Genomic DNA, 15517 nt, shown 5'->3' with positions numbered 1-15517 from the left:
TATTTTGAACTTCTGTATTGAGGAGCGATTTCTCTAACCAACACGATATATATCTCCTTTTGCTCATACACATTGCTTATATTATTGTGTTTCTTTGTTGTCCATATTAATTTTAACATATATCAATTAAAGGTTATATTATAGAGAATTGTGTAAAATAAATTATATATATATATATATATATATATATATATATATATATGCAGCACAGATGGTGTAATGGTTAGCGTTACTGCCTCACAGCACTGAGGTCGTTGGTTCGATACACACTATGGCCCTAACTGTTTGTATATTCTCCCTGTGCTTGCGTGGGTTTCCTCCGGGTACTCCGGTTTCCTCCCACACTCCAAAAATATACTAGTAGGTTAATTGGCTCCTAACAAAATTACCCCTAGTGTGTATGTGTGTGATCGGGAATATAGAGTGTAAGCTCCACTGGGGCAGGGACTGATGTGAATGGCCAAATATTCTCTGTAAAGCGCTGTGGAAAATGTGCGCGCTATATAAATAACTGCTAATAAATAATTATTTAGAGGTGTGCCCTTATATTTAGGAGTACTGTCCCTTCTCTTTCTCTTGATATGTTTTACATGAAACCAGCACAAAGGGCTCCCCCTCCTGTATTCCTTTATTTTTAGACCTGTTCAGTAAAGGCAATACTTGCAAAGTTATGTGACAGCCTTCACAAAATCTAAATAAAATGTGAAATACTCAGAAAGAAACCTCCACCCCAATGGGACGGAGAAAAATAAAAAAAATTGTTATAATTGACAGATAGAAATAAAAGACTGTCAATACAGCAGCTAGCAAACAAACAATAGACTCTGAATCAACTACACAAACACACAGGAATGGTAGGATTATAGAGCACTATATACCTTAACCACGGGAGAGGTATACAGGGAGACTGACCCAAACCCTCCTGAGACCAACAGCTACAGGGCGCACTGAGCGTGGACCGTGAGCGTCTCATACACGTGGAGGGTAGGCAGAGCAACCCTGACGCGCAAAAAACCTTCATAGGGACTGTGTCTGGGTCAAGGGCAGAGCGGTCGGGGCATCACCTTCCCTAAGCTGTGTTAACCAGCCGGGTACGCTGGCCTCATGACGAAGAAGCATCTGCTGCTGATACCAGGCGTCAGATAAGGCCGCGGTGGTGTAGTGAGGATGCGGACAATCCCGGGCCCTGACAGCAGCAGCAAGTACTGCCGCATGATATCCCCCGTAAGCGAGGAATCGCCTTACCTGACATATCCATGTGCCCGGTTGCAGTCCAGGTTGCAGCATTGCGGCTACCAAGCTTAGCCGCGACCTGCCGAAATCACCAGCCCAGATACTGGTGTTGCGGCCCCAGCGCAGGTAGAGGAGTCGCAGTATATGCATCTTAAATTCAGAAGCTTACTACTGCCAACCCAAAAACAAAATCAAAACATAAAATAAAAAAATAAAAAAAGGGAGAGTCTTAATCCTACCGCATCAAACGAACAAGTGAAGTCCTATGACTAGGGCGGGGTATATATGGAGGAGGACCCCGAGGCACCCTGGGAGCTGAAGCTTTAACGATTTGGTACCTGGCCTCCAACCATAATATCCCCACGGTATCCCTATGGACCCTGAAGAAGAAATTTTTCAATTGACAAGAAGGAAATCGGCTGCCTTTTCTTTCTTTGAAACAAGAAATTCAAGTGCTGGACTCCTCCACAAGCACACGCTTTGTAAAAAGGACCAACTCAGTTCCTCCTCAGGAAAAGGCCAAACACTAACTCTACTGATCACACCTTCCTTTGTTTATAACCTCATATTTCACTTCTGATTTTTAAACACTATTAGATCGTCATCTTTTTGTATTCATTACATATTCAAGTGTTTTGGAAAACAGTAAGGTAATGGACTATCTTTTTAATGCATACCTAATAAAATAAAATTGTATTAAATAGTTTGCAAGATCCGAGTGCACACGACTGTAAGAGCCTTCCTTTTTTCAGATAACCACGTGGCAACTATACAAAAGTTGTACCGCAGAAACGCCACATTGAGCCTCCCAAGAAGGTCCACTGACAGTGTTGTAATGAGCAGTCACCTCAGCAGGGGCAGGAGATCCGCCAGAGTGTGGCGCAGAGTCAAGGTGGGCTAACAGTATAATCGGTTCAGAAACCGGCCAGCCCAGCTTGTGAAAATCATACAGTACCAGAGAGAAACGGATCTCCGGGTCTGTCTATGGAAAAATTACCGGAGAGCCTACATCCTTAGATGCGTCCTCCGGTGAGGAGTGCAGAACGCGGAAAGCCGGATCAACACAACCCCAGGTAGGAAAGGAACAGAGACAACTCTGGGTAGGAACCCAAGAGATACAGTAGAACAGCCTTCTCTAAGTATAAGTTCACATAGGGGGAGCGACAAGACAAGGCGCTCAGACACTCACCGAAGCCAAGCAATGGCAATTAGTAAGACAGCTGTCCCAGTGAACCAACAAATGAGCGATGTGCACCGCAATCAAGGACTCAATTGAGCTAATCGAAGAGTCCAAAGAACCAAAGAGAGGTTCGATGGAGCCACCTGGTCAGAACAAATGGTGACTGCACACAGAGGAAGCCCTGAAACACAAAAAAAAAAAAAAAGTCCAAACCTTTGGTAGGAGCGGAAGCAGTCGGATGAGAAATTACAGGTCTGAGACCTGCAGCAGGTCAAAAATTGCAGAAAAGACAGGATTCAAGATAGCTGGAATGATCTGGGGAAGAAACCCCTAACCAAAACTCCCCAATAGGTCCTCTAATTCGCTAAGAAACTCTGACCGAAGTGGACTACTCGGCATGCAGCAGGGTACAACTAACCCCTCTAGAAAAAACCCTCCTAGCTTTTAGGACGGGTGACAAGAGCCACTTTGGCAAAACAAGGCGGGCCAGAATCTGATGGAAGGACAGGCTCTTAGACCAAAGAACAGACCGTAGAGGAAGACGCATTGAAGCTCAAATGGAAAGAGCTGCGTATTACAGGTGCCTTGGCCAAGCTAAGCTACGAGGATCACCATGCTCCCTTCCAACTGTGACCCGCCCCAGCAATCACAAGGCGCTGAACAGCATCGAAGCAGACTGGATCTAATATCATAGGGCCCAAATTTCCCTGTGACGAGGCAGGGAATGAAACAGAGCAAACTGCAGCAACTCCACCCCGTTGAAGTGGTAGTAGAGAGCCCAAGATCTGCCTGCAAGAGTGTAAGCACACTCTGTATAGATGCCAGAACAGAGGGAATGGTAACCGGGAGACAGTCTAACGGCAGGGAGGAATACCCACCGAACCTTGAAATGCAGCCAAGCCCTCCCCCAAAGGGAAAAGCTTCCAAGTAACTATCCATCCATGGGACCACAGAATATCTACCTAGATTGATATCCAGTGACTAAGCCCTGATGAGGTCAAAAAGGAACTGCCATGACTGTCCCGAACCTCATGAAAAGCACGAGGGGCTGTGGACCTTCCCTAATAGTGATACCAGAAACTGGAAGTGATTGTCCTGCACAGCATAATCGAGGAAGTGCTGGTGACTGATTTGGATGGCAATATGTAAATAAGCATCCTATATGTGAAAGGATACTCTAAAAAGCTCTAGTCTGAGCGAATGATAGAGCAGAGCAACCACATGCGGAAACCCGAAAATCCTGGAGTCCCTGCTAGAACCCAGAGAATGAGGATGGGTTGGACCAAGCAGTCCGACGTCTGACCAGTAAAGGTGCGTACACACTAGACTATAATTTTACACGATTTGCCCGGTTTCGACGCATTGGAACGACAAATAGTGTAAAATGTGTCCAAATCCTGAGTATCCATTCACGATCACGATGCAGATACACGTACCTGCTGGTCGTGTATCTGCGCATCTTCAGATCTTCCCTATTGCTGGCAAGATTTGCCAATCTCATACACGATTTTGTGCACAATAGATCTTTAGTCAGATTGGACACTTTTTGCATCATAGTGTCCTGGAGTGCTGGGGAGAGTTCAGGGGAAATCGCTCACGATATCGGATCATGAGCACATTGTCTAGTGTGTACGCGCCTTTAGACTGGTATAGTAACTCTCACTTTCAGAGACAAGGGATCTGAACAATGACAAGGTCAGAGGGGAGCAAATAGTCTCCCAGAGCTCTGGCTGCTTCTGGGAGTGCTTGGGAAACCCGCTAAGGCATAAGAGTCCCTTATGGTACTTGAACCTGGGCTGGTCCCAGGATGGGAGCACTACCCATGAGAAGTTAATCAGCTAGGTGGTTTGTCAGAAGTGGGATCTGAACCCACATCTCCAGGAAGAGACTGTGCCCTACACCACTCGGCCATCCTGACTCCACGCTGGGGTTACCCAAGTGGAAATCCACCCCAACCTGTGGCAACAGACCTGCCAGCTGTTTGGCAGACTAAGGTCACCTACGTCAGGAGCCAGGGCCCATACAGTAGGAACGCCTTAATCTAGCAGGTAGACAGCCTGGTACAGAAGGCAGAAATTTTATTTCAGCGCTACCTAGAGACGGTCTCGTCCAACCCCAGGCCACGAGGACCTTCTCTAAATTGAGAAGAGCCTCTAAGTACTTAAGAGTCCATTACAGTGCGCCAGGAAAACAACTAGCGAACTGTCCTGGCCACCAGGGCATATGTCCACACAAGAGTTTAATACGGCTATGTCAAATACCTCCTAATCAACTAGTTAGTTGCCAGACTGCCCCACAAGGGACAATACAGTACTTTGTCCTCGAACGCAGACCGTCCTGTAGTGTATTTGCCCTGCAGCCCCTAGCCTTAGCTGCCCAAGCAATAGCGAGGGACATGCACTAGAATAGATCATCCTGGGGATACTATCCAGCTGCCAAGGATATCCTGAAGCCTCCGCTAGGAGGTCCTCAAGCTACCTACAGGAAAGGAATAGAGTTGTCATAAGTAAAATAAATAACAGAATAGCCACTTAAAAGCAGCTCCCACAAAATGGTGCCAGCTCCTGCTCGGCACCAAACAAAAACTGTCTGGCCGGTGGCAGTGTATAGTGGAGAGGGAGCCTAGGGGCCGCTGGGAAGAAAAGTAACTATTTGGTGCCCAGACTCTCCTCTCCAGGCTATACCCAGAGTTATCCCTGCCCCACCAAGTGGAGGAAGAAGGAAGGTCATTGCTTCAACATGACCAACTGAAATCATCTAATGAATATAGCGCATATTTGTGTTATTTATCTCTTCCTTTTCAGGCATTTTATTAAAAAATATGATGAGTTATGGTATAACATACCTTAGTTAACTCTTTCTTCGAGGTCCATATGGTCCACAGGAACTACCTTGGCCCTGTGGACCCTAAAGAAATTTAATTTTTGTATCCATATTTCGGATAGTCTGTCTGCAGATTATAACGGAGAATTTAGAACTATGGATAAACAAATTCTTGGGGTGCAAAACTAGAATAGTTTGTAACCAAATTAACAGACCAAAAAATAATAATAAAAAAAAAAAAAAAAAAGTTAAAAGCCTTCATCACCAGCCACATATCAATCCATTTACACGTGTGAATTGCCATGCTTAAGTGAGAGGTCAGTGCAAATTTTATCTTCCTTCCTGCACCTACAGTACCAATTATAATATAAAGAACTAGAAACTGCAATGCCGCCCACCCACCCACCCACTTCACCACCACATATGAAGAGGCCACAGTTCTCCATCTGTATATACTTAATTTTTGTAAGGGATGGAATACATTTGAAAACAGGATTGTTTTTTTTTACGCTGCCAGTGTGCAATGAAAACGGCTTAAGAAGTATAGAAATTCTAAGGAAAGGGATTTTGCCACTTATTTTTTCTTTATTACTTTGAACATCTGCTTTGCCTTTTCCGTGTACTCTTCATTGACGGACTACATATATTACTTGTTTATACAAGAAAGAAACTTGAGCAGGGGGGGATGGCGCTGGATATGACAGACCCATATAAAATATATAAAGAATAGATGATACTCAGTCCTTTATACAGTTTTTGAGGGTAATCGAATTAACGTTATGCGAGACGATGGTCATAATTCCTCACAGAGGGTTCAAACGATCCCGATAGTGATATTATGTCTACATATAGATAGGGGCTGCATAGTAAATTAGGTTTGATGCTTGATTGAAGATTTTTTAGGGTATTTAAGATGCCTTCCCTGTGTCTTGTCCCACACACCTTGAGGTAGACCCGCAGGAACTGATCGAAACGCGTTGGTAACAGGACAATTGTTTTCAACATTTACACTACTACAACTATTTGTTGGAACCTTATCGCTGTTTATGGACTTTGGACTTCCGGGCTCCATTGATCCTATTTAACAGGTCGATTCCTTTCTATTGTGCAGTTACTACTTGTTTTTTTGTATGTTTTTACTTTTTATCATTTATTAAAGCGTATTACTTTGACATCTACTTAATTTCTTCATTATCTGTGCACGATACCACGTATGAGGAGGATGGTTTTTTGAAGTGTCACTATGAAAATCGGGAAGGTGTGAAAAAGAAACCTTGATGAGTAGCATTACACCACCCTGCGTGTAAGTAGGGTACACATCTGATATTGGTTCCCTTACTATCGGCTATTCTGGCCAGTTAATACTTGGTATTTGGGAGTGGGAAGATAAAGATACCCAGATGTGTATACCCCTCCACTTACTATGGTGTAAGTTGGGGTACGTTCTGGTCATAAACCTCTTGGGAATTGTTGTTCAATTGAAAGGACCTGCGGTTTTTTTTGCCATTTCTTCACTAAGAACATTTTTTGTTTGTGCATTTCTTTTTGCATATACTCTGGAGAATATCAGGATGGTTTGAACCCCCTTGTGAGGAATTACAACCAGGAATTACAACCATCGTCTCACATGTTAATTGGATTACCTTCAAAAACTGTATAAAAGGACTGAGTATCATCTATTGTTTATATAGGCCTGTCATATCCAGCACCATCCCCTGCTCAGGTTTCTTTCTTGTATCCATATGTCAGTAAGAGTGTGGTGAAACTCTTTTTCCTGTGTGGTGGATAGGCAGCAGGTGTTGCGCACCCCCTATAGAATTTCTTTTTGTGTATTATATATTACTTGTTGTCTGTCCTGTCTCACAATCGGCTACTGCTACTATGCTTCCTGCACAAGTTAAAAAGAAACAGAGGATAATCTATGAAGACTTTTGAAATTTACTATTGAAGAATAAAACATGTTTTACTTCTGAATCTAGTTCTGTGCATACTTTTTAGTATGTTCATAAATGCAAATCACAACAGTTGATTAATTTTTACCTGAGAGAGACTTCCCAGACTCTGGCGTGTTTGAGATGTCGAGCAATGATCCCATAGACAAGGAATGTTCAGCTGAAGGACGTTTGCGAGGTGGAAATGGCGAAATGTCAGTTTCTCTGGTAAGCTGTGCAAGAGTGTCTTTCAACCTGCGCTTCTTGCGATTACTACTTGGAGTATTCAAGGAAAGCAGAGACACAGACTTTTTAAGGGCTGGGCTATCCTGCTATAAAGAAAAAGAAAAGACATGGCAAATATAGTCTTGTTTTTTTTTAAAAACTCTTTATACAACGCCATTTACCGCCACATATATTCAAGGATATATTAATATACATATTGCATTAATCATAACTTGTTATACAAATTGTGCCCAGGAGTATACGCTACCACTATGTGTAGCCATTTCTTTAGAATGGAGGCTATCACCAGCAGGGACCTCCTTCCTAATTTCCTCCCTCCCCTTTCTTCCGCCCTAGTTTCCCACCTTCTTTCCGCTCCTATGAGATTATAATTGGCTTCTGTAAGTTTCACCCACATGATACCCTTTTGTATTACTGCTAGTTATTCTTCTAAAAATGTATTTTATAATTCTACTTTATGCTGTAGCATATGCTATAGTTTATGTAATTATGTATACGCCATTAATACTACTGCTCTATACAGCACTACAGAACTTTGTGGCGCTCTAAGTAAATGCTAATACTAATTGAATGAAGGGAAGGAGTGAAGATTATCCAATTAGGACAAGTTCATTATTGTGCACTAAGTTATTAAGGAAAAAGCTTTATATTACACACTAGGCCATTGTGCGCTATTTATTGTACGCTGGTCCGCCAAAAATTGAATCTGCATTACTTAACATAAAAGAACTAGTTCTGAGTACAATTGTTACAGAAAGAAACTAGGTGCTGAAACAGCCAATTCCACCGCTGCTAAAACCTTTGCAATGAATTCTCACTTCATTATGTCTTCATGTAGAATAACCATTTTTGAACAGGACTAATCCACATTTCATCTTCCTTATGCTCACTTTATTTATAAGGTTATGTTATCTCCCCCATTCTTAAATGAACATTCTACAACCTTTTCTACAGGTGTCAAATACATTTTGAAATACAGTACTCCATTTTATATCCTCTAATTTAACAGATATGTAAGAGGGCAGATAGAAACATTAACTAGGATTACCTTTTCAAAGAGGTACATTGTTTCTCCAGCTCTTGCATCCATTTGTATGCTTCCCCAAAACCACTGAGGGAAAAAAAAAAATTACAAAACATATACCAACCTGGAAGATCACAGTTTTGAAGTTATTGTAATGGGTGCCACTCACCTCTTGCTTCACTACATAAAGTTTCTTTGGAGGCTCAAAGGGTAACTCTCTTACAGTGTTTTCTTCAACAACTAGATGAGTGCACTTTTCATCACCCACTGGTAAAAACTGCCCTCCTAAACCAGGACAATAAAAATAATGCAATGGAGACCAGTCTGACAATTCTCATTTGAATTTCAACCTATTACCCTATGACCTTTCAATAAAAAAATAAAATAAAAAGAATTATAATATTTCAACATTATCTTTATAAATTATATAAATATACGTACTAAAAAGGAACAATACAGTAATATTTGTTCCATGGTCAGATTACAAATAGATATTAACTATTTGAACCCTTAATTTAATATACCTTATGTATCACTTTAAGAACTATGCTCCATACAAGACAATGTGAAAGCTGCACTGTAGTGTTAAACCTACAATTTTTAATGAAATAGACAAAACTTATTAGTAAACTTATTAATAAAATACATTCTCAGCAACTGTTTCTCCATATTAAATGAAGACCTATAGGAATATTTCCCACATACCCACTTTTAAATGTGGGCCTAAACAAATCAATGTGCAGATATAAAAACCAGCCACCACATACAAATGATATGATTTTCCTAGTTACCTTGCATTTTTGTCATTTCTTCCATGCTGACTCTATCTTCTTCTGAAAACCCCAGAAAACTTAGAATGCAGTCCTGAAATGGGGGAACCTTGAATTCATTTTTAAACTCTTCATCTGCTGCACTGAATTCTCTAAAGATGAATAAAAAAAAAATTATATATATATATATATTATATATATATATATATATATATATTATATATATATATATATATATATATATATATATATATATATATATATATACACATACACACACACACACACAGGTTGAGTCTCCCATATTCAAAATGCTTGGGACCAGGGGTATTTTGGATAACTGAATATTCTGTATTTCAGAATATTTGCATATCATAATGAAATATCTTGGAAATGGGACCCAAATAAACACACAGAATGCATTTATGTGTTATATACACCTCATACACAAAGCCTGCAGGTAATTTTATACAATATTTTCAATAATTTTGTGTCTCAAGCAAAGTTTATGTTCAGAAATTAAATTCATTTATGTTTCATATACACCTAATACACACAGCCTGAAGGTAATTTTATGCTATATATTTTGTGCCTTAGACAAAGTTTGTATACATTGAACCATCAAAAATCAAAGGCTTCATTATCTTAATCATGCCAAAATAATTCCGTATCTCGGAATATTTGGATATGGGAGACAACACAAATATAAATAAATGTATATATAAAAATATTATAATATGTAGATTACTTTTATCCGATCAGGACATGCACTAGGGTTGAAACCTGTCATTCTCTATATTACACTTACTATGAAATACGAAAGCTCTGTTCACCGGGGAAAACAAAAACTAATGCTGGGCATACATTATACAATGATCTGTCAGGTATCCGTCCAATCTGGCTGGTTGGAATGAAAATTTGGTAGTGTATGGGAGAAAAGGACTATCGCCCATTTGCTCACAAACACTGGAAAACCGACAAAAATGGTCAGACAAATTGGTTAAATCAAACAGATTTAACCAATTTCAACAATTGTTAGTGTCAGTTTTCCAGTGTTTGGGAGCAAATGGTTGATTGCTATTTGCGCTCATACACTACCAGATTTATATTCCAACCAGCCAGATTGGTCAGATGATCTGACAGATAATTTTATAGTGTGTGCCTAGCTTTACAAACACGAGTAAATCTGTCAATGTGTAATGTGTATTTGGGGATGAAAGGGAAAGGGTCGGACTGGGGGCATAAATTGTAAAATTTTCACACAAAGCACTCTTAAGGCCCCCATACATCAGCAATTGATTGTGTAAAAAAAAAAAAATAAATAAATAAAATAATCTGCAAACGCAGAATCCCACAATCATATGCAAATGTATGGGGTTCACAGGTGGCAGATTTCAATCAAAAAGTGGTTGAAACTGGTAAATCAGGTTGTCCAACATGTTGGATTTCACAGTTCAATTGGGGCTGTAGATTACTAATGTAATGTATGGTGACAATCAGAAGATTTGCAGACATTTACTAGTAAAAAGGATGGGCCTTTCAATATTGGCAGATCTGTGTTTGCTAAAAATGATCTGCTAATCACTGAACAAAAACTGATGTATGGGTGCAGATTGCTAGATTGAAGATTTGTCGGATTTTAGGATTTCCCAAATTGTTCAATTGTGGTTTTCTGATTGCTGATGTATGGGGGCCTTTAGGTTCTCCTCATATAATAAAGAAAACAAAAATATTTTAGATAATGGTCCAAGAGTTAGGCACTTTGTTTGAATATTGCCATTCACTTTGCAAATACAATATCCAGCCTAATATCATCTCCACTCAATTTGCTGTGTTCCTACATAAAGAAATAAAAAAAATTGCTAATTTAATGTCATGGCAGTTCAGGAGATACAGAGACACTTAGGATTATGTAATTGCTTAATTTTCCTGTCTGGATTTTTGAACCCCAGTGCTTTTGGAGTTTAACCGGCGTCACCAGTATTTATGAGAAGAGGTTTATGTGATACATGTTAAACACCTATCTGTAGGATGTTGAAGAGGATCCGGCCTGCCATTGCAGGAAAAATACCCAAGACATGAGTTACCTCAATTATATTGTTATCTCATTGCAGTTAAGTCTCTCTTGGTACAAAAACAAGTGTTAGGTAACTGAAGACTTAAAGTCACAAAAGCACAAGAGGATATTCTGGTCTTCTATGACACCTACAAAAGAGCCTGGCCTGCGTCAAATACACTAACTAGGTGGATCGATTCTATAATTCAGTATGCTTACACTGGGGTTAGAAAACCTGATCCTTACAATAAGAGGCATATTCTACCAGATCGATGGGCATTTCATGGGTGGAGGGGCACAGAGTATAAACTTATTGGGCGGCCACATGGTTCTCTTTGTATTCTTTTACAGGTTTAATGTTTTTTGTGTCTAAGAAAGCCAGTTTTGGCAGGTGGTGTGGAGCACTGGAACACAAAGTATGCCCAAATTTGCAGCTTTGGAACATCCATATGGTCTAGTGTTCCAAAACTGACAAAAGCAAACCGCATTTCACTTTCACCTAATTGAGGTACAATAAAACCATGGGATATAGAGGCTGGTTAAAGAGTTAGCCATGAAGCTTGAATCCTTAATCAGCAGTGTGGATTTAACAATTTTAAGAGCTCCTTCCATTAGGAAACCATTCTAATTTCACTAGGAGTTAAGGCACAAGCTGCCAAAACCAATTTTATTAGTATACATTCATCAGCAGCAGCATGTTCTGTTTTCCCACCGGAAGATCACATTGTAAAATGGTCTGAGATGAGACAGGCACCACAGTGTTCGCCCCCCCCTCGATTTCGGGAAGAGGGGTTCCGGTGGTGAAATCTGGTCACTACTAACCGAGATATTCCCTGGGTGACATGGGGCAACTAGCGTCTGCTACTTGTCCTAATGGAGGTAGGGTGTAGAAGTTCCTAAAGTTTTATCGTGTTCGGCAATACACTGGTAGTCAGCCTCAATGCAAACTGGCAAAATCTAAAATAATTTTAGATAGTCTCTCAGAAGAATCAAAAGCATCTAATTTGCGCTCAATCGATCCTGTGGGCAATCAAAGACTTAAGTATTACTCTCAGGAGGAAGCACAATTTTGTATGCAGTTAAAGGAAGGACAGCACTCAGTCATCTTATAATTAGACAAGTGTGTTTGTCAACCAACTACAGATAATCGGCTTGGGAATGAGGGTGGGTTATGGTATCCGGGGTCAGAAGCATAGCGAAGGAAACTGACTTTTTTTCGCTTAAACACCTGGAATCAGATGGTAATCTTGTTTAGCTTTCTCCCACACCACTATTCTACCTTCTCAAGTAAATCTCGGGGGGAGGGAGGTGGGAGGAGGAAAGCATTCCTCAAGGTATCAACACCAATCCTCGCAAACCAAATTTAGACTGCCTCCCACCATCAGACTGTCGTAATGTAGACTGTCTGGGAGCAGGTTTCCTACCTTCCCAGGATTGTCTCCGTTTGGCTTTCACCACCACGGGAGGAGAAGCCTTGGCATCAAAAAGGAGTGCTGGAACCTAGACCGTCCTTGGGATGACAGGGGGATCCTTGGGCTTCAAAGTCGTGGATGGCAAGAACGCAGACTTAGAGGCTATCACGGAAGCAATAATTTTGTCCAGTTCAGGACCGAAGAGCACCAAACCACTGAAGGGGAGAGATTCAAGGGCATTGTTCGAGTTTGTCGGCCCTCCATGTGCAGAGCCAGATAGTTCACCTGGCTGCCACTGGTGATACTGTGGCTAAAAGCAGACTTGAGTCCAAGGCCACCCCACCGAGATTAGATGCCGCTTCGTTGACATTTTCTACAATGGACAATAATTCAGAGCAAGAAGCCCCTGACTGGAGGCCATCGTACAGGGAGTCTGCCTACCTTTCCAAGGCCTTGGAAACCTATGTTGAGGCTAGAGCCAGTGTATGGATGCAGCAGCCACCAAGAAAATTACTTTGAGAAAACTTCTATCTTCCTATCAGTGACATCTTTGAATGAAGACAAATTAGCAGAAGATTGGTAGCCTTAGCCAACCTAGTAATAGGGGTGTCCACTAGGGGGGAGGGGAGGAAGAGTGTCTAATTTAGTCACGTCAGCAAGGGGGAGCGGATAAGGACATAATATACTTAGCGACCTAGAACCGCTTATTTGGGAGAGTTAATGCTTCCTTCTTGCATTTAAATAAGCACAGATCCTGAGAAATAATGTCCTCTGAATCCTTAATCAGCAGTGTGGATTTAACTGCAGTTCTAGAGGCCTCCACGTTCACTGGACTGGTATGCTCTTCTTCCTGTATGGAGGACAGATACAGAAAGTAATCCTGCTGAAAATCATCCTCAGCTACCCTGTCTGAAAAGGAGTAAGCATGTTCCAGCATTTGCTGTACAGAAGAAGAAAACAGAACTAGACCCTGAACTGATTGAGACAATCCTTGTACCCAGGGAAGCTCAACAACGCGTGAATAAAAACAAAATGCCGACAGCGGCACTCTCAGCACAACCTGCGACCAACCTGCAAAAGGTTGGTCGCCGCTTCTAAACGAGAAGAATGTGTATATTTCTTCAACCACTGACCACTGGAACACCATCAGGAAATATCCTCCGGAATGACAATGTTTCTGGATATGACCATTCACAGGGTAAGACTTGCACCCCACCAGCTGTCTGAAAGCAGTCGCATATTACATTCCTCAAACACATCTACATGGGACTTATTCCCACATAGATTACTTATTTCTTGGACACCTACAAACACTTACTAAGGGTCCCATAATTTGATAGAGACAATCTAGAGATTAAGAAGAGGCCAATAAATCTACCCCACGGGTAAAAGTCCTGGAAAGGATAGCTTTACTATTGGCTATTAACAAGAGCTTCCAGAAGAAGCTTGCATCACTTCAACAGATTATTAATATTACATAACTGGGTTGGGCTGGTTTAAACCAAATGGTATTTAAAAAAATATATATTTATTATGCTATGACTACAGGCACGGCTCCATTACTTCTTAAAAAAGAAGTATTATAATTGAATCCCCCTGGTAAAACAACTCTAAAAAGTTTTGTCTGTGTATGCATATTGGTTCTCTAAGTATTGCCTCTTTTAATGTGTTAAATGGCACTAAATCACTATTGCCCTACAGCTGTGGACGGGGATGTGTGAAATCCCCTAAATGTGGTTTCCTAGGAATCCACTTGGCAAACAATAGGAAAAGAGACAGCGCTGGAAGCAATAATGGACCTACCTGTGCCATTACTGACAGTGTTTCAGTGCTTTCACACATACATCAAAATCTCGGGTTTTTGCACGTAAACCCGGGATTTGGTATGTGTGAAAAGAAACAACCTGGGATGAAGTCCCCTCTCCACGACCCTGCTCTTTACCAGCATTGGGCTGAGACACAGGAATTTGCCGGGTCGATAGACCCAGCAATTTCCCAGATCTTAAGTCTGAAAGGGGTATTAGTCTAGCTCTCTTTTGATAAGACAAAAAATCCTAATAACTTTGAATTGTTAAAAAGCATTAAAACATGGTTGATAATACATAGCAATGTTTCACAGTATTAAAATATTAAGCAGGATTCAATTCCTTTTAATTAAAGCATTAAATGCAATAAAAAAAAAAAAGTTTAAACCAATGAAAAAAAAAAAAAAGTTTCCTCCTTTAAAAGAAAAGTCTTTTTTTAACCTTGTTACATAAGCTCTCTCAACAGGATATTCAGAATATCAACACCAGAACGTCGACATGGACTAGAATTCAACAGGCGACATATTGAACATGCGGTTTTCTGTTCCGGAGGTGATTATGACTGATCCTAACCACAACCAAAAATAGTCTGTCGACATTATGAACGTATATCCTCCCAAAACATTTTGATACAAACAATTATTTCTAAGTGTTTTAATTATAGAACTAAATGGGTCAGCAATAATTAAATGTTGCCCCCCCACAAAAAGGACTCACAAAAAGGACTGAATATGTAAATCACTATTTAAAGTCCCAGAAACATTTTGCTGTATCGTTTCAGTGTTTGATTTGAGAAATTCCATTGATTGAGCCTGTTTTCTTAGCCCATTCTAAAATGAATGAGCTAGGAAATAGCTATTGTATAGAATAGTAAAATTATTTTTGAAATCTAAATTTTTATTTTTTATTTTAACAACAATTTTTATATGACGGAGATAACTAGCAGACTGAGTATAAGATGCACTTTTTTAGCTGCATCTCAATCAAAGAGAGGCTTCTCATTTTATTTACATTACACAGCACTTTCCAGGAAAAAA

General features: G+C 40.5%; 1 protein-coding gene across 2 annotated transcripts in view; it reads right to left on the bottom strand.

Annotated features, from left to right (window-relative positions):
- Positions 1 to 15517, bottom strand: part of ECT2 (epithelial cell transforming 2) — a 137369-nt gene that overhangs the window by 77928 nt on the left and 43924 nt on the right. For both annotated transcript variants that reach the window (XM_088452408.1, XM_088452410.1), the window contains exons 10-13: positions 9229 to 9359; positions 8607 to 8722; positions 8462 to 8524; positions 7277 to 7499 (exon numbers count right to left, since the gene is read on the bottom strand). In XM_088452408.1, the coding sequence (XP_088308534.1) occupies positions 7277 to 7499; positions 8462 to 8524; positions 8607 to 8722; positions 9229 to 9359 (533 nt within the window). The remainder of the gene's footprint in view (positions 1 to 7276; positions 7500 to 8461; positions 8525 to 8606; positions 8723 to 9228; positions 9360 to 15517) is intronic.

The sequence above is a fragment of the Taudactylus pleione genome, unplaced genomic scaffold (genome assembly GCF_031769625.1).
Source record: "Taudactylus pleione unplaced genomic scaffold, aTauple2 ptg000037l, whole genome shotgun sequence".
NCBI lineage: Eukaryota > Metazoa > Chordata > Amphibia > Anura > Myobatrachidae > Taudactylus > Taudactylus pleione.
The sequence above is the reverse complement of the archived record's forward strand: the minus strand, read 5'-3'. Positions and strand labels throughout refer to the sequence as shown.